General features: G+C 37.2%; 1 protein-coding gene across 3 annotated transcripts in view; it reads left to right on the top strand.

Moving 5' to 3' along the window:
- Hexo2 (beta-hexosaminidase 2) overlaps positions 1-20,122 on the top strand; it is a 126,323-nt gene extending 106,201 nt beyond the window's left edge. For 2 of the 3 annotated variants that reach the window (XM_081746869.1, XM_081746870.1), the window contains exons 2-3: positions 741-824; positions 15,434-20,121. In XM_081746869.1, coding sequence (XP_081602995.1) covers positions 757-824; positions 15,434-17,147 — 1,782 coding nt within the window. In that variant the 5' untranslated portion in view covers positions 741-756 and the 3' untranslated portion in view covers positions 17,148-20,121. Of the gene's footprint in view, positions 1-740; positions 825-15,433 lie in introns of all 3 variants that reach the window. The other variant, XM_081746868.1, reaches the window with a different exon arrangement.
- The last annotated feature ends 2,665 nt before the right edge of the window (positions 20,123-22,787 follow it).

The raw sequence follows: 22,787 nt of genomic DNA, 5'->3' as shown, positions 1-22,787 counted from the left end.
AGAATATACCGCTGTCCGGAGAACGGATTTTTCTCGGTACAATTTAATTTCCCCATGAATTTCCAGAAAGTGATTGTAATCGATAGCTTCCGATGCGTCGAACATGACTTTGAAGGTACCAGAGTGATCAGATGCACCGTTCCTGAGATATCGTGTTCCACAAGTGTGGGATGCCAGGAGATTGCCTCTTGACACCCGAAAAGTATTTGTATGAAGTGTGAAGCTAACAAGTTATAGTTGTCACAGAAATAACTCCGTACCGTATTAAACTCGTTGATCAAGCTCGTTGTTTTTATCTTTTCTTCTCTCAACTGATTGCATTCGTGGTTGATGCTTATAGTTGTTGTAAAAGAAAATGATTACACTGCATTCATTTTCACTGATTTATTGCGCTTATTTGAGGAGAACTATGCCGGTCGATTGTATTGAAAATGTTTCCGATTATATATTGTTTCTGATTGAGTTTCATAAATTGAAGTGCCACGTCGATATTAACCTCGATGCTGGCGCCATCTCGTGGCATCCGACGCCTTTGGAACGCGATATTTCAGGAATGGTGAATTTGCACACACTGTTTCCTTCACAGGCGTGTTCTACGCATCGGAAGCTATCGCTTGCATTCAACTTCGGGCAAATTTATGGGGAAATGAAATTGGGGCTCCAGGCTAGTGCTTTGTTGGTCGCACTCTTTCTGAAACATTTCCTTAGTTTATTTGTTTATTTCTGTTGTTTCTTTCCAGGGTGAAGTTCTGTTCAATGAACATGTATTTGTGTCTCAGCATTCTCCTTACTTATTTCTCGTTCTATGCACTGACTAGGAACAGGTGAGTGGCTTCAAGTCACGTTTATTTATTTATTATTTATTAGTTGAGTTGATCTTAGGTTAGCGTCCCTTTCAGCAGCGAGACTATATGAGACGTGGACCTACTGATTAACGTGGAATCCGAACGACATAAGCTCCCGCCGGAACCCGGGTCTCCCACGCCAAAGGCGCGTACGCTAACCACTTAGCCACGAAGGAGCTCTATTATTTATTAGTGTACTAATCTTATGATGCACGTAAAGACGAAAACATAATCAAGGATAAAGTCATAAAACACTACTCTTCCATAGAAAGGTTACACTAGTTGTTATATTTTAAATTGGTTTAGGAAAACTTGAATCCGTGTTGTGTACTTATATACAGGGTGACTGGTAATTCGATGCATTCCTTGCAAATACTTTAGAACATTTTCAGCTATATGCAGGGCCGGTTCTAGGCATTTCTTAATTGTAAGCAAACGATATTTATGCGCCCCCATCTAAATGATAATAGAAGAGTAGAAAGTTGTAGTGGACAACAATTCTTCAAATAATTGTTACAATTGCAAATTTGTTTAATGTTTGTAGTCTTCTTGTGAATATTAACGAAAAATAGCGAAATTATAACTAATTGACTGTGGTTGAATATTGGAAAAAAGTTCTAATTTTAATAATTAATAGCATTTCTTGTTAAATAAGTACAAGACACAACTAAGATATATAGGCTCTACCTAAGATGTATTTAATAAGTACAATTCTAACATAAGAAAATGAAATGAAATATTTGAGTTCTACGTTCCACGGTTATGTCGGCCAGGCTAAAGGAGACGATGATGATGAGAAATGAATGAAATGGTGGAGTGAAGAAAGTGAGAGGAAACGGGAGAACCCCGAGGAAACACAAAGTTTACATGGCACGAACTGGGATCGAACCAGGGACCCCATGTACCAGAGGTGAACGCTAATCTAGAGTGTGTTCTTGTTAAATTAGTATTACATTCTTTAGATGTATTTGTCTGTGCCATTTATATTCCACCGGATTCAAATTTAAAATTTACGAAGAGTTTTATCAATTTATCGAGAGTAACTGTCCACCAGGAAGCACAATTCTCTGCATCGGAGATTTTAATATTGCAGAAATTACAAATTCTTCTTTTGATCTTATGTCCTCAACAACCAAGTGTAAAAATGTGTATAACTTTATGTCCTTATACAATTTATCATCATTCAACGACATACAAAACACAAATGGCAGCACATTAGACCTAGTACTTTCTAATATCAAAGGTGTAGTTGTTTCAAAAGAGTATCCACTTGTTCAAGAGGATAGACATCACCCAGCAATCCTAGTGTCTTTAACGCTTAATCATATTACTAAATTAAAGCAAGTTCCTCAAGTAACTGGTTTCAACTTTAAAAGGGCTGATTTCACAAAATTATATATAGAATTGTCAAACTTATCTTGGGATTGCCTTTCTCAAAATGATGATGTTAATTGTACTGTTTCAAAATTCTACGAAATGATTTATAACGTATTCAGCGGATGCGTCCCTGCTAAAAAGCACGTCAATGTCAGTTATCCGTGCTGGTTTACCTATGATATAATCAAAAAAATCAAACGGAAATCTTACCATCGTAAAAAGTGGAAAGAGGGGCTAAATAATATTGCATACCATCGTGAACAGTTCCTGGAACTACGAAAAGAAATTAAATCAGAAATTTCGAGAGCGTACAAGGCATTTATTTCACATTCTGAATTTACTGTAGAAAAAGACCCACGGCAGTTCTGGTATTTTATTAAAAGTAACACCAAGCATCTTTCGTCAGATTCTCTAACATATAATGGTAACGAGTTAAAACATAAAGAAATTTCTCAGGCATTCGCGCATTATTTTCAGTCGGTATACAGTAGTGTACCCCTAAATACGACACAGATTATCTAATAACAAATAATTCGGAATGTAGTATATTAGACACCTTGCATATAAAGGAAATAGAATTAGAAGAAATTGAGCAGGCTATTAAAGCGCTGAAACCCAAAACATCTTGTAGTATAGATGACATTCCACCGTATGTGATGAAGGGCTGTTTAGATATATTCAAGCATCCACTCCACATTATCTTTAATATGTCCATTAAAACCAATATATTTCCGAATAAATGGAAAGAAGGTCTCATTTGCCCTATTCCTAAATCTGGGAACAGGAATGAGATAGAGAACTTCAGACCCGTAGCCATCCTATCTCCCTTTGCAAAAGTTCTTGAAACCATATTATACAACAGAATTTTAAACCATGTAAAGCCTGTCATATCTGAACATCAACACGAATTTTTAAGGAATAAATCCACAACAACCAATATAGCAATAATAACGGATTACATAGCAAGAGAGTTAGACAAAGGCGGTCAAGTGGACGTCATTTATACGGATTTCAGTAAGACTTTCGACAGAGTTGACCATGACGTGCTACTACAGAAATTGGTATCTTTCAATTTTTCTAAACGAGCAATAGAGTACCGGTACTTCGCTTCCTACTTGTGCAATCGAGAGCAAGCTGTCTCTTATAAGGGATATATTACCACGAAATTTACCACATTATCAGGTGTTCCTCAAGGATCCCATTTAGGTCCGCTATTATTTCTTCTTTAATTAATGATATTTCAGCCTATGTTAAAAACTCTCACTTTCTGTTGTTTGCCGATGATCTCAAATTATATTCTAAAATAAGCACAATAGATGACTGCACACAACTCGAGCAGGATTTACAGGGTGTTGGGCAATGGTGTGCCAAAAACAAACTTTCATTGAATATCTCTAAATGCAAGTCTTTATCGTTCTCAAGGGAAGAAAATCCCATCAATCATCTGTATGTAATTAATGGCATATCTCTGTGTAAACCAAATTCAGTTAAAGATTTAGGAGTAATTTTTTGTTTCAAAATTGACCTTCTCTCATCACATTGATGCAATCTCTAACGCTGCATTCAGAAACCTTGGTTTTATCTATAGAATGGGTAAAGAGTTTAGAAACGAGTTAACATTCATTAAACTTTATAATTTGTACGTAAGGTCCCGATTAGAATATGCGTGCGTTATTTGGACACCGAATGTAAATAAATACTTACAAGCAATAGAAAACATACAATTTAAATTTCTAAAAATGCTTACGTACAAGAAAACAGCTTTCTATCCCAAACAGATTCCCTACGTGGACTTAGTAAGGAGTTTGAATTTCCTAACGTTGACGAATCGACGAAAGATGTTTGATTTACTATTTTTATATAAAGTATTAAATAATAAAATTGACTGTCCAGAGCTACTCACGAAAATATATCTGAGCGTTCCAACAGGCAGAACAAGACCAGGGAATACTGGTATATTTTTCTGTGAAAGGGCACGAACAAATATTCTCAGTAAATCTCCGCTGTGGAGAATGTGTGACTCCTACAATGAATTAAGTGATAAAACTGATGTATTAGATATATTCAGTATGTCAGAATATGTATTTAGAAACAAGATTATTACCCAGTACCTGACACTCGAAGTGCATTGATTAATTGTACGGGTAAAAGTATATATGTATATGTATGTATTATACGACACTATAATTAGGCATTAAGCCTTTTGTGTTGTTTTCTAAATAAATAAATAAATGACTGAGCCACCGCGGCCCCTAATTGAACGTAGGAGTCGAAACAGAATAAAACTCATGAACTTCAAGTCTAACACAGGTTTGATTTTAACAAAGACATATGTTCTTATGCTTTACTAGCAGCGTTCACCCCGCTTCGCTGCGGTCACCCCGGAACGCAATAAACGTTGTTACTTAGATAATTTTTACTTTTTCGCTTTCAAGTGATATGATAAAAACCATAGAAGATTGCAGTAAATGTTAACATTATATCGCCTGTCATTTATGTTAACCCGCCCCGCTTCGCTGCGGTCACCCCGGAACGCAATAAACTTTGTTACTTAGATAATTTTTACTTTTTCGCTTTCAAGTGATATGATAAAAACCATAGTAGATTGCACTAAATGTTAACATTATATCGCCTGTCATTTATGTTAACCCGCCGAGTGACACGGTCATGCGGGTTGCATATAAATACGTTTATTTTTACCTATGATGAACTAACAAAGGATTTGTACGTTATGGACACTTGAATGGTCAATTATCTCAAGACACTGGTAATTAAAAATTAAAGTGATATGATAAAAACCATCTAGGGTCCAAATCCTAATAACCCCCCAAAAATGAAAGAAATTGGTTCAGCCGTATTAGCGTGATGAGGGAACAAAGGATTTGTGCGTTCTCTTTTATATATATAGATTAAAACCATATTTGCATAGTATTTTCTAGTGATACGATTATGGTAGTTAGTTTAATTTCTCGGTTTCTTTCTTACTGAAAAGTTCATGTTATAAAGACACTTTTCTGGCTTTCAAATTCCCAAAATCTCTTATCTTGCATTCGAATCCATTCCATTGATCATGTCATTTTCAATGTCCATCAAAGCTACTCCATTTAATCTTTCTTCAGATATAGTTGATCTCAAATAATCCTTTATTAGTTTTAGCTGAACTTGTTCAATACACACCAAATGACAAAAGTGTGTGTGCCTTAATCGATATTTAATTTGCCTTCGATCCAGTGACGAAACTTCAAAATCAGATCCCCCCCACAAAAATTGTTTTTAGGACCCCTTAGGGCTATAAAGCAATTAGGTCTTTTGATGTTTCTTTCTAACATAGACGTTCAAAATCAGGCAATGAGTAGCACAATATAGACAAGCAATGGCGCACCCAAGATTTCTCTTTTGGGTCCGAAGATTTTTCTGAGTAGCCTACAAAATGCAAATAATTTTGTGAATTTGCCCTCATAAATTATGCTAATTTTCTTAAAAGTTAAAAATTCTGGGGGAATCAGACTCTTGGACTACCTCCGTCGGTGCATCCCTGAACTCAAGTAACTAATAATCAAAAGTCTGCTTTGCATTAGGACTGTTACCAAATGTTTAAAAATATCGCTTCATCTAAATTTAATACGAAAAAAAAAAGGATTGATAATCATTGTTACACTTATATTACAATGATCATATGTATACACTGCTGTTATTGACACTAATTGCTCTTTAAATAAGTGTTACTTATAATCCTAATGACCTTTCGATTACAGTTTCAATTTCGATTACAGTTACCCTTTCGAGTTATATATGCATATACGGCATGAAGACTAATTATATTCAAACAAATTTTGAAATGAAATGAAATGAAATGAAATCTTTAAGTTTTACGTCCCACGGTTATGCCAGTCAGACTAAAGGAGACGGTGATAATGAGAGATGAGTGAAATGGTGGAATGAAGAAAGTGGGAGGAAACGGGAGAACCCCGAGAAAACCCACGAGCACGGTGTTTGTCCACCACAAAGTTCACTTGGCGGGGGCTGGGATCGAACCCGGGACCCCAAGCACCAGAGGTGAACGCTCTACCACTGAGCCACCGCGCCCCCAAAACAAATTTTGAAAATACATTAAATTTAATTCGGACTCGTAACTGAAGCAGGGGCGGATCCAGGACGGACTTCTGGAGGGGGTGGTGGGTTGTAATACTGCCCTACTTAGAGTTACTTTTAAGAGCTCCAAACTCTGGAATGGGTTTTATTTATATATAAAATAAGAATGTTTCCTTTTCTGAGGGGCGATCTAGGCGATCGCCCCCTCCTGGATCCGCCCCTGAGCTGAAGAGACCGTATCTATTCCATTTTAATTTAACAATTAAGTTACTGCAATCAAGTAAAATAAACTTACAGTTTCAAAAGTTTGTCGACTTGCAAATGCTTCGTTAACAGTACCTGGTATTGACAATTCCGTCATCTCAACATTTGTATTATTTTACTTTCAAAATTTTGTCCAAAAGTCGAAAGAAACTTTTTAGAGCCTTCACTTGCCTCTCATCTTCTTCCAAGATTAGTAGCTTTTTTTTTCTTTTTTTCATGAAGTACTCACCTGATATCGTATCGTTGGCTATTATAATTACATGAAAAATAAAGTACTATTCAAAAGTGAAACCACATCATTTTTAAAAAAGAAAAGGACTCAGGATAGAAACGAAAATGTTGACGAATGACAAATGCACTAGCAGACGTTGACAAAGTGAGCATTAAGCACTGGGCAGCCTCTGATATTAGGAATTTAAATTAAAACATTCCTCAGAAATTAAAGAAAACAAATAAGCACAGAAAAGGTTCCATTCCACCATTTCATTCATTTCTCATCATCACCGTCTCCTTTAGCTTAACCTGCATAAGCATAGGACGTAAAACTAAAGATTTCATTTTCTTTTTTTCAATTTTTAGTCCAAAAATAAAAAAAAAATGAAAGCACACACTTCAAATTCTGCCAAATAAAATTTCGAATGATTTACGAAGAGTTGCAATAAATATTCAGATTACTAAACTAATCCTATACAGTACGAAACCTCAAATTGTTTGAAATATGGAATTAACCGGGTTTGATTCTGCTTTTCTCATTAGGTTATTTGCAGGTTTGGGATTTAACAGTTTATGAAACTGAATATGGAAGAGGGATTTAACAGGTTTTGCATCTGTTGCCAAGATGGATTTAACAAGTTTTGGTAATTGGCACATATTTCAATCTCAATTTTCAACTAGTTAAAATGGCTTTTTCTACTGAATACTATTTGGAAATGATAGCTTTTCAACTAAAATTTCCAGAGCAACCACTATCTCATTTTTTAAAAAAAAGTTAATATAACGGGTTTTGCCATTGGTCTACTCATATATCGTATCGGTATATATATATTTTATATCGACACGTTCTCTAACGATCCAAACGATTTATGGTATGGATTCCAAATCTTAAGAATAGATTTCTTCTCAGCTTGAGTCTTCTATTAAAGTAAGAACTAGTACAACTGTCGGTTTCAATATTGATTCCTAAATATTAAAAGTCGTAAGAGATAATGAGAAATCGTTTTTGATGAGAATTCAGTTTCCGATAAACAGGTTGCATCTCTCACATTATCACTCTATTCCTGCCGTAAGTTATAGATTATATAGTTATAGATATTTCCGAGTTTCAATATTGAATCTGCATAATTTGGAAATCTACAGTAATTTAACAATGAACTCACATGTAAGAGAACAAGGTATGAATGTTTTCATAACTTTGCTCACTGCACCGAACACCAGTAAACCTCAGCCCAGACGGCCATCCAACTGAATAAGGGATTCAGCCGGATAGTTAGTAGACAACGTTCGCTTCATCGTATGGACTTCAGAAGCCGATAACCCACGAGGTTACTACTTGTCATTATATGTCACTACGGTTAATGTTTTACACTGGCAACAGAATGCAGTGACTGGACCATAAAAACGAGTAGCATGGTTCGATGCAGGATTGGCTAAAACCATTTAAAAAAAAACAACAATAAACCCGTTTTTTTGTTTAAACCCGGTATTTTTTTAGTTTAAACCAGGTTCTTTGTTTAAATAATTTGCTGTATGTATTTATATCACATATGGAGAGAAATACGTTTGTTTCATCTTGGTGTTATTATGCAACAACCGGGTTATGCTGGAAGAGGTCACATAAGCTTAAAGCAGAATCAAACCGCTTCTCGGCTTACATCCGAGAGAAATTGTCCTCCATTTGAACTCGAAACCGGGACTAATTGACCACAAATGCGATATGTCTGCCGACTCACTCATGAATGACTCCTGGTAAAAATACGTTGTGCTGATCTTTAGGTACTTGTTAATGTAACTGTCAAGAGTCATTTCAGAAGGACAAAGAGATAAACAGTTGCACAAGTGAAACCATTATACAGAATTACATATGGATAATTTCAAAATACTGCAGAGTACAGAAGAACTAATTTAGTCCAAGTTAGTTCATTACGACCTTTAATAGTCCATGATAGAAAATACAACGAGAAGAAGAAGAAATAGACTTAATTTTCATATCAGTAAGAAAAGTGAATAAAGATACGAATTATTTGAGTCCACTTTGACTCTGACCCATTTATACATAAATAAATACCAAAGATACTTCTGATTTCAATAAATGCCTCTCGTAGGATTTGTATGAACCCTCCTCTCCCCCAAAAAAACTACAGCATTTCGATGTATTTTATCAATAGTAAATATTATTAAAACGAAACAATATTTAGAATTTTTCTTTGATTGAAATTGCATAACAATAATAACAAACTATAAAAAAATCACAAAAAGAAGCTACATAAACTTATAGAAAACATACAAAAGTTGTTTTTGTAGTATAATCTTTTTGAGTAATGAATGGGAAATTTAGGTCTGAATATAATACGAATAATATACGGGAGTGAAATGTGATAACCCATAAATGTGTGTTTATCAAGATTTGACGAAGACATACTTTTACGAACATTTTTCGTTTTTTGGTTTAAACCGGTTTTTTTATTATTAATTTTAACAGCTGGGTTAAACCAGCAAACCCTGGTGCAATGAGTCTCGATTTCAATCTCATCACGCCGATAGTGACCTATAATTTGGTGCTAGCCCAACGAAATCATGTCAGGTTGGAATTGTACAAGATAGCGGAGACCATGTTGATTTATAGTGTTTTTCTGTACGCAATGTTTTGGACCTTTGGTACCTACTATTCACCCTATTGTATCGAAGTACGAAGATCACCAGAGCCAACTATATCTTTATTTCTGTCATACAAATGGATATGGAGTGTACCAGCAGGACAACCACCCTCGTAACAGATCCCGGTTGGCCACCATCTGTTTGGAGGAGCATTCAACTTCTTCCTGCTGAAACAACCACCGAAAAGCCCGGATTTCAATCTCATTGTGCATCTCAGAGACTTATGCTATGGACATTCCCGGTAGTATGTGAGGAAATTCAAGTCAAAAGTTGGTCAGTAACACATTGAGATGTTTGAATTGTGGAATTATCCAAAGAGCAATTTGTGAGCGGAGCGATTTGTCACAAATCACTCATTGCGATCACAATTATCCATTGTTAAGTTATGAGAAAATTTAGGGATCTTTTGTCAGATCTAGCTCGAAATAGTCACAGATTTCATACGAATTGTAATTACAATAGAATCACAATCGAATCTCCTATAATGCATTAATAGTTTCAAAAAAGCGTTGAAACTGGAATGAAATCGTCTGAAAGATCAGCAAAGCCTACAATAAAATAATTCTTGCACCTACATAAGAAGAAACACATAAACTATATTTCGTTTAACGTACCGATTAGCAGTACCATTTGACAATATCAGAAATTTGGAAACAAACTGCAAACTAAAAGTTACTTTTGAACAGAACTCACCTTTAAACAAAATTAATAACAGGTGTAACTTGTGTTTCTCTCATCTCAAATATAGTCACTATACACCTTGTGGGGGCATTAATATTCTCAAAATGGAACGGAAAAGTAACTGTACAATTGTCGAAACATTTTTCCGAAAACAAATAGTCCTATTACAAATTAGTTATGGGAAAATTAATTTGTATTTCTCAGTTCTTCACATAGTAGGGAATATTTTTTTTCGAAAAATTTCCCTCCAGTTTTATCTCCACAATTTTTTTATAGTCCACCATTTTAGGCAAAACGAGAATTAGGCCAAACGAGTATCCTTATTTCGCCTAAAATGGCAGACATAAAGCTTATCTTTTATCTGTCATAAAAGTGTCAGATAATTGGTTAGGTGAAACGAGGATTAGGCCAAACGATGCAAGATCAAGACATATAATTCAAATAAATAATTATAAACTACCAACAGTTAGCGAATAGGCAATTTTCAAGTCATGGAGGGTAGGTTTAAAGCCGAGAACACTCAGGAAGGGTTCTATAAATTCGTTCTCCTCTTCGCTCGAGGAATCTCACTCATATTTTCGAGCTTTTCCTTAGATATTGGGATAGCAAGTACATATCCTGCATGGGATAACAGCTGGCATGGGTCAAGTGGGTCAAGATTTGTGGGTGGCTCAGTGGGTTATAGGTCAACAGAACGTGTGACCCACTGCGACAGAGTCTGAGCCATCATGACCCACTCTGAACCATCATGACCTACTGTGACCCACCGAGGCAACATGATCCACCGACCTACTCTAACCAACCGACCCATCAACCCACTCTGCTCAGTGCATGTAGACAGCATTTTCTGAACACTAGTCAATTTGTCTACATTTTACTTTCACAGCCACCATTTTTCTTCCCTTTTTATTTGTCCCTATTTACTTACCTTAAATAAGTCTATCTAAGAGATACGTTTATCTTCAGACACTTTTGGATATTGATATTTGTAGTTGTAATAATAGTAATAGGACTTACTACTTACGTTTCGAGACACAGTTGAATTTTACACTTTTTTCCTTTACGTTTGCCTTGATTTGAGACTCAAATTCCATCCTATTTTCCACTGAAAAGTATCTGTAATTCAACAGTCAAATAATTATATATGATAATTTAATAGTAATTCATCGTAATATGGCCCATGCCAAATACTTTACCATTTCATATCGTAAAAGTCAGATCCACTGGTATTGTAACAGAGTGGTGCTTCAGCGAGTGACCATAGAGATTCAAAATCCGATTAGTGATAATTGCACAGCCTTGTTTTATTACAAGTGTAAACTCCTTACTCAGTTGAGAGGAGGGAGTGGATTAGGAATCAGAATTTATGATTATGGATTTTGGTGCGTGGTGCGTCAAAGAGGGTCATAATGGGCGGTGGATGGAAATATGTGAGAGTGGGTCATGATGGGTGGTGAGTCAAGTTTTCATAGAGCCACGCCATCTCTGGATTCCAGGGTTCGATTCCTGGCAGAAGCACGTGTAATTCACATTGAATATATTCTTTTTGTAAACAAGTAAGTCGATGTCTTGGTGCTAAAAGTGAATAATAATATCTCAGGAGGGCAAAGTGCTGAAAATTGCTGCTTAGGTCACAAAGTAATTCTGTATGTGAATAAACTATTGCAAAAAAAAAAAAAAAAAAAACATGACTGATATTACATGGAGAAAAAGCGAGGACATGGTAAAAACGCGAAGAAAGCACCCTAACAGCACAAGATGTGCTAGGCATGTGCCATTTAGGTGTCCCACCTACTTTTTAGGTACCCGATACTTGGCACGTATCATATTCATGTGCTAAGTATGTACTTCAGCTACCTACAGTTTTAGATACTTGTTACACCTAATTGATATTTGCAACTATGTACACTAATATAGCATTTATATACCTGGCTCAGTTTCGCACTCTAACAGTCATTTGTTTTTATGTCGTCACTTGGGACATATATCTGTCATGTTGTAGGTACGTCCTTCAGGTACCTCCCACATTTGATGCATTTGTTGCTTCTTTTTCTAAGCGATTGTGTACTAGAAGCAATAAACGCATCAACTTTATTAGGTGGCAACTGTCGCCGATCATTTGAAAGTGAATATGGAAGAACCATGAAATAAAGTAAATGGACACTCGTCATTTTGTTATAAAATTACATGGCGACTAGATTTTATGTGATCCCAAATGGTTATCGTCGAATATACGCGGTTAAAGGAGCACTCTGATTAGCCAAATTCAAATCATCATCATCATAGGTATTCTGCCTTTATTGGCAGGTCACTTGCCGCAGCTGAGAAGCTTCCATGCTCCACGGTCCTCCGCTAACTTCTTCGTCTTCGCGTATGATCTTTCTGTTTTAATATCATCCATTAATTGTAGTCTCCTTCTCCCCCTTCCTCTCTTTGCCGCCATCATACTCTCTAGAACGTCCCTCATGATACAATCTCTTCTTAGGCAATGCCCCAACCAGTTTCTCTTCCTCTTCCTAATAATATCTAAAATGTCCACGTTTCCGCCCCATACAATACAACACTCCACACGAAGCTTTTTATGAGTCTTTTTCACAACCAAATTCAAAAGACCTCAATAATGTATCCCTCTACAAGCGAGGTTCTCCTCATTGCCTCCGTGGTCAAGTCGGAAAAGCACGCGGCTATTAATCGAAAAGTTGGTGGTTCGCGCCCATCCTGGGATACATTTATTTTTTACTTGTTTAAAGTGTTTTTTTAGACTCACATTAATGTAAACACGCTACGCATATAAGCGATTTAATATACACCCTGTTTCAAAAAGAATATACGTATTACGAAGAATTATTTTGTCCAAACTATCGATCGCTGCGCCTCGACTCGGCTATTGGAGAAACGAATACATAGTCTAGTTTATATTAATTGCCGCTAGATGTCAGTTGTCTTCTGTTTTGCTTGGTAACCGTCATATGTTTAAAATGGCTACTCCACAGCAGAAATCATTTTTTGTTCTCGAGTTTGCGAAGTGCAATTCCGTGATTACAGTGCAAAGACATTTCAGGTTAAGGTACCAAATTGATCCTCCGAATGGGTGGAACATTCGCAGATGGTATCGACAGTTTGTAGATACAGGATGTGTATGTAAAGGAAAGAGTCCTGGCAGCCCTCGTGTTCCTGTAGAAAATGTTGCACGAATTCAAACTGCTTTCCAACGTAGTCCTTCAAAATCAACTCGCCGTGCCAGTCAGGAGTTGTACAAGTGCCAACAACAACAATTTGGCGTGTTTTGAGACGTCGGTTGGTTGTGAAGCCGTACAAGTTAGAGCTGTTAGAAGCTATGCGTCCTGATGACAAACGCAAACGTGTGGCATTTTGTAACGAGATTCTGGATGTTATTGACAATGATAACACTTTTGCATAACGCATCGTATTCAGTGATGAAGCGACTTTCCGTGTTAGTGGTCAGGTAAACAAACAAAATGTTCGAATTTGGGGCCTACAGAACCCACATGCGTTCATTGAATATGTACGAGATTCGCCCAAAGTCAATGTGTTTTGTGCGATATCCCGAACATCTGTTTACGGCACATTCTTCTTTAATGAAAACACGGTTAACAGTCAGCAATATCTTGCTGTTACAAAACTGGTTGTTTCCGAGGCTGCACGAAGACAACTTCATTTTTCAACAAGACGGGGCACCCCCTCACTGGAGTCAAGAAGTGCGTGAATATCTGAATGCAACTCTACCGAACAGTTGGATTGGTCGTCAAGGACCTGGCGACTTAACATGTCTCAGTTGGCCTCCACGGTCACCAAATTTGAAACTCTGTGACTTGTTCCTGTGGGGTTTCGTTAAAGACAACGTTTATATACCACCACTTCCACAGAACCTGGACGAGTTGAAGAACCGGATCCGTACTGCCATAACATCACTGACACAGGACATCCTTGTCTGAGTATGGGAGGAATTTGAGTATCGATGTGATCTTGTTCGTGTCGCAGATGGAGGACATATTGAATATTTGAAATTTGAACTTTGAATTGTAATTTGAACTTGAGAGATTCGTAAATATGTGTGTAAAATTTCATATTCGTATGTCTTAAAGTTTAATAAATATATGCATTCGAAATACGTATATTCTTTTTGAAACAGGGTGTATTTTGGGGGAGTAATTTTGTGGTTCATTGACGCTTACGGCATGGGGAACATACCTAGAACATACTAGGCACATTCCCCAGGTACATGTCAGGCATGTGCCTAGGGTCGAACATAGACTGTGTCTATCATTTGCCATCCATGTGATTTCTCTCTCAGAGGTACATAAGGCATATACTGGACACATTCCCATGTACTTGAGGGAACATGATAGGTATATGCCTGCTGTGTAATTGTGATGTTATGGCACGTGCGTGACGATGGTCGTAGCCCGGAAAAATTTAAATGTTTGGATATGTTTTATGCTAGATCTCAAAAGGGCCCGTTTTTGTTTGTGTTCAGTTGTGCAAAAGCTTGTGCGTGGCGTTTGTTCCGTCTCTCTATCTCCATTGTCATTGCCACGTCTATATGGGAGAGGCGGTTAGCTCCTCCTTGCACCCACGACACCCATCGTCGAACTGAACCGCGGAATTACGGCACTCAATATACGAGAGAAGTGTCATTGAAATTCAATCCCAGTTACGGAAGTTTATATGCTCACAAGGTTGCCTTACATCTATCTATGCTATATAACGTAGTCTTTGTTGTAAATATTCGTTTTCGTTTGGTGTTCATCTGATTCGTACGCCCTGAGCAACTGTAGTTTCCGTACATGCTTGCAAAATAGTGTTATTGACATGCTTGCAAAATAGTGTTTTACATATCGCGGTAAACGCCCCCTGAGACTCCCTTGTTCGAATTTTGAAAACATAAGTCGATGAGGGCTGTATTTGGAAGTCAACGTCTGTGGGGTATCACCATTGATCTCAGTGACTGCGAAAACTATGATTTCGACACTAATATCGGTCATTTTCTACTATTTTTACATGTCCCGGTGAACGCCCCCTGGGACCCCCCTCGTTTGAATTTTGAAAGAAACGCTTTGTTTTTGTCTGGGGCCGGGACCAAAGTACCCGTGACCAAAATTTGGTAACTCTCGGTTCACTCGTCTGGTCCCCAGACTGCACACAGACACTCAGACAGACAAACACAAACAAACTCTTTATTTTGTTTGCAATATAATACATTGATAAGAAATGTATGTTCTTGCGTTATATTGTATTTTTCAAAATTCTTATATTGACTTTAATATTTGTTCTTTCAGCCAAACTGTTGTTAGATGGTCATGGACTTGTGTATCTGGTCACTGCCAAAAGCAGAGAGTCTGGGATGGAAACACCACTCAGAGTCTATCCGCCTGCAAGTTGACGTGTGGAAAATTCGGAACATTGTGGCCGCAGCCAACAGGAAATGTGAAACTCAGCGATCACCTTATACCTTTCTGTGCCGAAGATGTAAAAATTTCGTTGCAAAATATACCTTCAGTTCAAGTGGAAACAATGTTACAAAAATCTTCTGAAGTATTTCTTAGGTATTTAAAATCCATGATGCCAAGTAGCTCTGCGTGCTTAGCAGGTAAAGGGGAAGTATCTGTGAGTGTGCAGGTTAGTGTACAATCTGACGATACTGTGCTTAAGTGGGGAACAGATGAAAGTTACAACATTTCGCTCCAGACACGTTCACCCAGAGTGCAAATCAACATTAACGCTCCAACATTCTTTGGTGCTCGTCACGGCTTAGAAACGCTTAGTCAGTTGATAATTTGGAACTCAGATTCAGGTAGATTTTATATTGTTTCTGATGCCTCCATCAGCGATAGGCCTTCGTATACACATCGAGGTCTTTTGATAGATACTTCAAGGCATTACTTCAGCCCAGCGTCTATCAGAAGAGCTATTGACGCCATGTCATTTAATAAACTAAATGTTTTGCATTGGCATATAACAGACAGCCATAGCTTTCCCTTCAAATCAGAAAGAGTTCCACAAATGTCCAGCTGGGGTTCATATTCTCCCGAAGAAGTATATACAATGGACGAAATTAAGTACATAGTCGAGTACGCTCTGTTGCGAGGTGTTCAAGTGATTCCAGAGTTAGATGCTCCTGCACACGCAGGCAACGGTTGGCAGTGGGGAGAGGAGGAAGGCTTAGGTCGCCTTGCTGTTTGTGTAAACATTCAGCCGTGGAAGAAATATTGTATACAACCACCATGCGGACAATTAAACCCTATCAACCCCAATCTTTACACTGTGTTAGAAAACATTTACAAAGACTTCATGGAAGCCTTCCGTAACAATGTGTTTCACATGGGAGGAGACGAAGTGTTTATTCCCTGTTGGAACTCAACGGAGGAAATTGTGAATTATATGAAGGATCGACGTAGTACAGGGTCCTTAACAGACTTTTTGACATTATGGCTTTATTTCCAGTCCAAGGCTCTGGAAGCACTGGACAAGGCCAATAACGGAGCAAAACTTCCAGTGATTCTTTGGACAAGTAAGCTGACGGACAAAGAAGTAGTGAATAACTTGGACAATAGTAGATACGTGATACAAACTTGGGTGAAATCTGATAACACTCTTCCAACTGACCTCATGTCAATGGGATACAAGGTTATTGTGTCTACAAAAGATGCTTGGTATTTAGATCACGGGTTTTGGGGAAGAACTAATTATCACAAATGGAGTACGGTTTATGATAATAAGTTGTCCAACTTGGTTCCGGATAGAAAATTCAATCTGTTGTTAGGAGGGGAAGCGGCCATGTGGTCAGAATATGTAGACGAGAACTCCTTCGATGCAAAAGTGTGGCCACGAGCAGCGGCTTTGGCTGAAAGACTGTGGAGTGACCCCCCTTCAGAGTCGAAGACTGTTCTTCATCGCTTCTTGCATCACAGACAACGAATGGTTGACAGGGGCGTCCGTGCTGACGCTGTGATGCCCCAGTGGTGTTTCCAGAATGAAGATGCCTGCCTGTGAAATGACAGGATACAAAATTCAACAAGTTAAAGGCATCTTGTTTGAATTCCGAAAAACATTGTAGAGTTGTTTTAATTCGAATAGACCCATACCACATAACAGCTCACTACACAAAACATTACTTCATATACTGCTCAGGGTCAGCAGGGGCTATGGAAAACTAAGTTGATGAAGGATATAATACAGTTATAAGTGTAAAGCTGTAGGTATTGTTTAATAGTAAAGAATGGAAATGTCAAAGAAACAACTTTGAAAGACTAATGGTTCTCTTCCGCACATTAGAAATGTATTCGTTTATTAAAATGGAAAATAACTTGCCTGCCATCTTTGTGTTATCAGAACAAAGGTATCTTAGCTTATTATAAGACGTCAAAGTTAACTATGTTTTCATAAATGAGTGGTATTTTTGTATTTTTGTGTGGTGTTTGAGTCAACGCTCTTTCTATTGACTTGTACACCAACCATGCAACGAAGGATATTGTAGAGGGAATGAGGAGTTACAGGAAGATACAAAGAAAACGTCTTGTAATTACTATAAGAAATAAGGTAGGTGTGCGCAACTTCGCCATGTTTTCAATTCTGCCAGGTACCTGTATTTCCGAAGATGTTGGCATAAGTCTGTAGATGGAGTTAGTGTATTGGTAGATAGCCTATTGTGAACGTGTTTTGTCCCATTTCGATGGGTAGAAAGACAAGCCGTTAGAGTCTGTAATAGAAGTAGTGCTGTTATAAGATCGAGACCAACGAATTGAGGTCTATGGTTCCATAAGGAAGGTTCGAAGACTTGTTGTAAGTATTGCATTGTGAAGACGAATGCTTTATGTCACAATGATATGTGTAACGCTGTGTGTTGTACATTGGGAACCATATTGTCACCCCGTTTGTGTAGTCTTTGGAAGTGCTTGCAATTTCGCCAAGCAGAACAAAGGATGGCGAAATTGGAATCTATGCTAATGCGCATAACGTAATGGAGCAACGGCAGTGATATCCTCTTTCCTTCGATTTAGTTACAGATAATGGCAAACAGACGAAAAAAGGGAAGTACTGCAAGTGGTCATCCATGGATTTAAAGAACGCTGTGATCAGCGTTACCCAGCATCAGCTATCTGTTAATGCTGCAAAGTAAACAATTCAACATAATTACCACATTGAACATCAGATGCCTATGTACAAGAACGAAAGATACAACGTACATCTCCTCGTACAAAACCCGTGTTAAATGTAGCAGGGGAAGGGGTCTTAGTCCAGAGAATTGTGCGGATAGCGGCCGTAGGATTTCCTCCTACACCTCGACTGTTGAGAAAATGTGTCTACAACTTTTGTACACAAATCAAAGTGCCACATCCTTTCAATAATACACAAGGTGCAGCAAGTCGAGCATGACTTTGTGGAAGTTTGGAACTGTGCCCTGAAGTAGCGAAAAGAAAAGCTCAGCATTTAAGTGAAGCTAGGGCCCAGAAGTTAAATAAATAAATATTTGCTACTGATTATGTATTATGTTCATCATAATATTCATGGGGAGAAAATATGTACTCCAGCATTTGTTTTGTCTAGCGGCTTGACTTGTCATCTTTGTTTACCGTAGAGGTGGCGAAATTGTGGACAGGGTGTATGCAATTTCGTCAGTTCTAACACTTTTTTCTTTTGTTATTTTGGAAGTAATATACTACTAGCGTACGGATGTTATTTTTGTCCCATAGATAACTTAAGCCGTATACTATCCATTTCCAGTACGGACGTACTCGCCATACCTATCAGGAATTTGCAACAGTCATTCAAAGCTTAACATGGCGAAATTGTGTACACCTACCTTATTATACAAATTGTGTCCAAATGAAACCTACAAAGTGTGACGACCTTCTTCTGCACAGTGGGGCGGGAGAGCTAGACGTGGTGTCGCTATCTCAAACTCCCAACCAAAGCTACAATCATGGACCAACCGTCCACAGGCAAAAATTTTCCTTGCGGTAACTTTTTCGACCATGAGGGATCATTGTTATTACAGTTGAAGGAACCTGAGATTACAGTGAATGCAGATAAGTATCCCACGACGCTTAATAAACTGCATGCGGCCATCTCGGGATGTTGATCTCTAGTGTCATTATTCTTTGAAACAGTGGGTGCTTATCTCAACCACTACGATGACTACTAACCCCTAACATCTGTTACACTTTTCACCCTTAGGTCTGCACTTTCTTTTGTATGTTGGTCTGTATTTTTGTTTTCCACCACGGGTAGGTTTCATTTGAACATATTTTGTGTATATCTAAAATACTAATGACTCAATTTACATGTTGGATAAAACAAAGATTTAATTTCATTTTTCACATGCTAATACCGTATAGAGAAATCGTGTGACAAAAGCAGAGATTTCTAATAACTTCTTATTAGGAGTTGTAAATTCATCTGAATGTGATGAAAATAAATACCATATTTGGAATAACAATATTGAAGGTTTATATTGACGAAATAAAGAATGGAATAAATACATCAATCAAATTTACTTTATACCCTGCAAAAGCCGCTGTTCAGAGATTTTCTGTAAAAAAAAAAAAAAAGAAAAAAAAAGAAAAAAAGAAAAGAAATTCAAAATTTCCTCATTTTAGTTAAAATTGTCTTTTTGTATTTATGACAATGCTTTACTATATTGTTCCTCGCAGTGTTTCTTCCGGACATGTTTTTAGGGGGCACCGTTCCCCGGAGCTCTGAGAGTGCCCCCCGAAGGAGAGCAAAATAATACGTTTATAATATAACAAAATAATAAATAGAATAGTACCACCAGTGCCCCAGAATACGAAGTGTGCCCCCCGGAATATAGTTTCTGAAAGAAGCAGTGGTTCCTCGTCTTCAACAGGTAACTGAGTACGAACATGAAAACAACTTTTGATCTTAAGCAGGGATACCAGACGTCCTCTTCTTTTCAAATATGTCCTCTTTTTTCCGCTTAAAAGCACGTTCGAGCGGCTTTTTAAAAACTTAGTAATACATCCAGGCTTTCAACTAAAAAATAATTAGAACAAAGTTATTACAAATAATCCCTTAAGTGTGCTGTTGGAGGTACAGTTCTCGGCAATGAAAAGGTTACAAAAAGTTTAACTTCAAATTACTAACGAACTCCTGCATCATGTGCTTATGCATTCAGAAACACACGTCTCTATCGACTATTTGCTACTGGTATTCGTGCAAATCGTCCTACTTCTCCTCCTCTTCTTGTCTAAAGCGGTCTGTGTGAGGTAATATACGCTTTCTATTGAGACAGGAAATTCAGGAACCATGTTTACAAGCTTTATAACTCTAAAAGCGTCTCTTTCATTCGTTTCTTTTGAAGTGCTTTTTTAGAGCCTGAATAAAAGAATTGTCACAAAATGTTACCACAGCTACATAAACGCCTTATTTGCATTCTTTCGTTTTTTCAAAGAGTGCTTATCACATCAAGCTAGAAAGATGCCTCTTGTGAAATCTAGGGAAATTGTCACTCACAGCAGTAGCTTTTGTGCTTCAAAAGGTCTGTAATGCGGGCGAAAAGTTCAGAAAACTACTGGCAAAATATGTGCTATTTCCCGTATTTTACGGACTAGAAGACACGCCTTAATTTTTAAGGAATTTTTTTGGCGATTTTGTGAGGGCATGGCGGGAGGGACGCTGTGTTAGCAAGCTTGTGAATCCTCGCAACTCATGTCCGTCGTATGAGTGCACTGATACTACCAGTTGAATCCAATGTTGCCAGATAGAGATAGGTTTCCCGCGGCATCGAATATATGGCCATTTTTAAGACTGGCGGGAATTTTAGTATAAGACGCACCTGAATTTTGGAGGCAATTTTTCAAAGAAAATATGTGTCTTATAGTCCGTAAAATACAGTAATGTTTAATTTCATTTTGTTTCCCAGTCATTTGGACAGGACAGGAGAGAGTAATTCCCCCTCCCTTGAGTATGATAAACACACATTGTTTCATCAAATGTGTACTATAACAGATATAAAAAGTAAAACTCTTATGTCGGAGGAGAATACCCTGACCAGTGCCGTAGGGAAGGGGAGCCCAGAGGGACCGGCCCCCCCAAAGAGGTCCGACAATGTACTTTAATGTTTGTAATTTTTTATATATTTTTATGTTTATATATTTTTTGTTTGTAATTTTTCTATATCTACCTATAACAGCACTTGGGCCCCACAAACATACATGCTGACTACACTAATGCCCCCCCCGAACAAAATCTGCTGCCACTGCTTTTAGCAAGAAACGTATATACTTACGATAGCACATTGCTAGAGCGCTTACATTTGGTTTCAAGAGTCGAAGGTTTGATCCAAAGTCATGTGCGTTCATAGTGGACGACATTGAGAGAGAGAGAAAGATTCAAATATGGGGACAAAGATTTATGGTTTAGAATTCAGGGAAAATAATCGGACAGCATCCATATTATGACGAAATTAGTAATTTTGAGAAATAGAATAAGTAAAGTTTCCGAACTGCGAAGATCACATGAGGCAGTTGTCGAATTAAGGTGGAGAACTGTTTTTACAGAATTCGATGATTGCGAAGGAAGAGGAAGATATTAAGATATGGGAAATTAAGAATTTAAAAGATATTCAGCTTCTGAGATGGGTTTCGAAAGACAAATCTCTTAACTATGACACACGTACACTTAAAAATAATGCAAATCTCAGATCAGACTTTTCTTACTGAATAAAACATTTACTTTTATGATCGATCGAGGATTTTAACCCGTCACCCACATCGCTTTAGATTTCATGTTTTTTTCTCCATTTAAAATTGCAAATTGTGTTGATATATCACTTAATCAAAACTAACAATCTTCAATTTTAACAGCAATAACTTTGCCTTAGTTATTCGTTTTTTGTAGTTGTTGACAGTTAGGAAGAAAATATAAGTATGGATCTGCATGGTTTGCCTTTAACACATAATTCAGTCAGGCTACGATATATTATTAATGAGTATAAAATTATTTCCGAATGAAACTGCTTTGTTATTTTATTTGCAATGCCAAATGATGTTTCCTTACTTTTTTCTAGTGTTTCTATGTATAAGGTAAACACAAGAAATATGGCACTACCATGTACGTTTTTGAAATTCTTAATTTACACTACTCGTAAATTGAAATAAAATGAAAAATGGCATTTAACATTAATAAGCTTACTATTAAATGATTTACTTTAAGTTTAAAATATGGTAGGGGCATATCCACGGAAACAGGGAGAAAAATTCATGAAAAAAATATAGTGATAATTTTTAATCAAGTTGTTCTTTTGATAAAAATATAGTTGTATGTGGCTGGCATCATTAATTAATTTTTCAGAGAATTACTATTTTCTTATTTTTTTACGTAGGTTACCTTTCATCTACTAAGTTTTAATGTTGATTATATTATACAAGCTTTATTTATTATTACATAGGTCTTATATTTTTCTGTCGGTATCCCAAGTAGAAGTTCATATTACTGATGAAACCTTTTCTGAAAGTAAAGTTCAATTTTCAACTTAATTAAACTGTGTTTATTTCAAGTTATTATAAATGCATGTTGCTTAAACTTAATAATAAAAGATCGTTGACAAATATAACGTGAGTTACCGTAACGTGAGTTACCCGACTCTGTGCATATTCCACTAAAATAAGTAGT

This window comes from Thermobia domestica, chromosome 18 (genome assembly GCF_964235325.1).
Source record: "Thermobia domestica chromosome 18, izTheDome1.hap1.1, whole genome shotgun sequence".
Taxonomy (NCBI): domain Eukaryota; kingdom Metazoa; phylum Arthropoda; class Insecta; order Zygentoma; family Lepismatidae; genus Thermobia; species Thermobia domestica.
The sequence above is the reverse complement of the archived record's forward strand: the minus strand, read 5'-3'. Positions and strand labels throughout refer to the sequence as shown.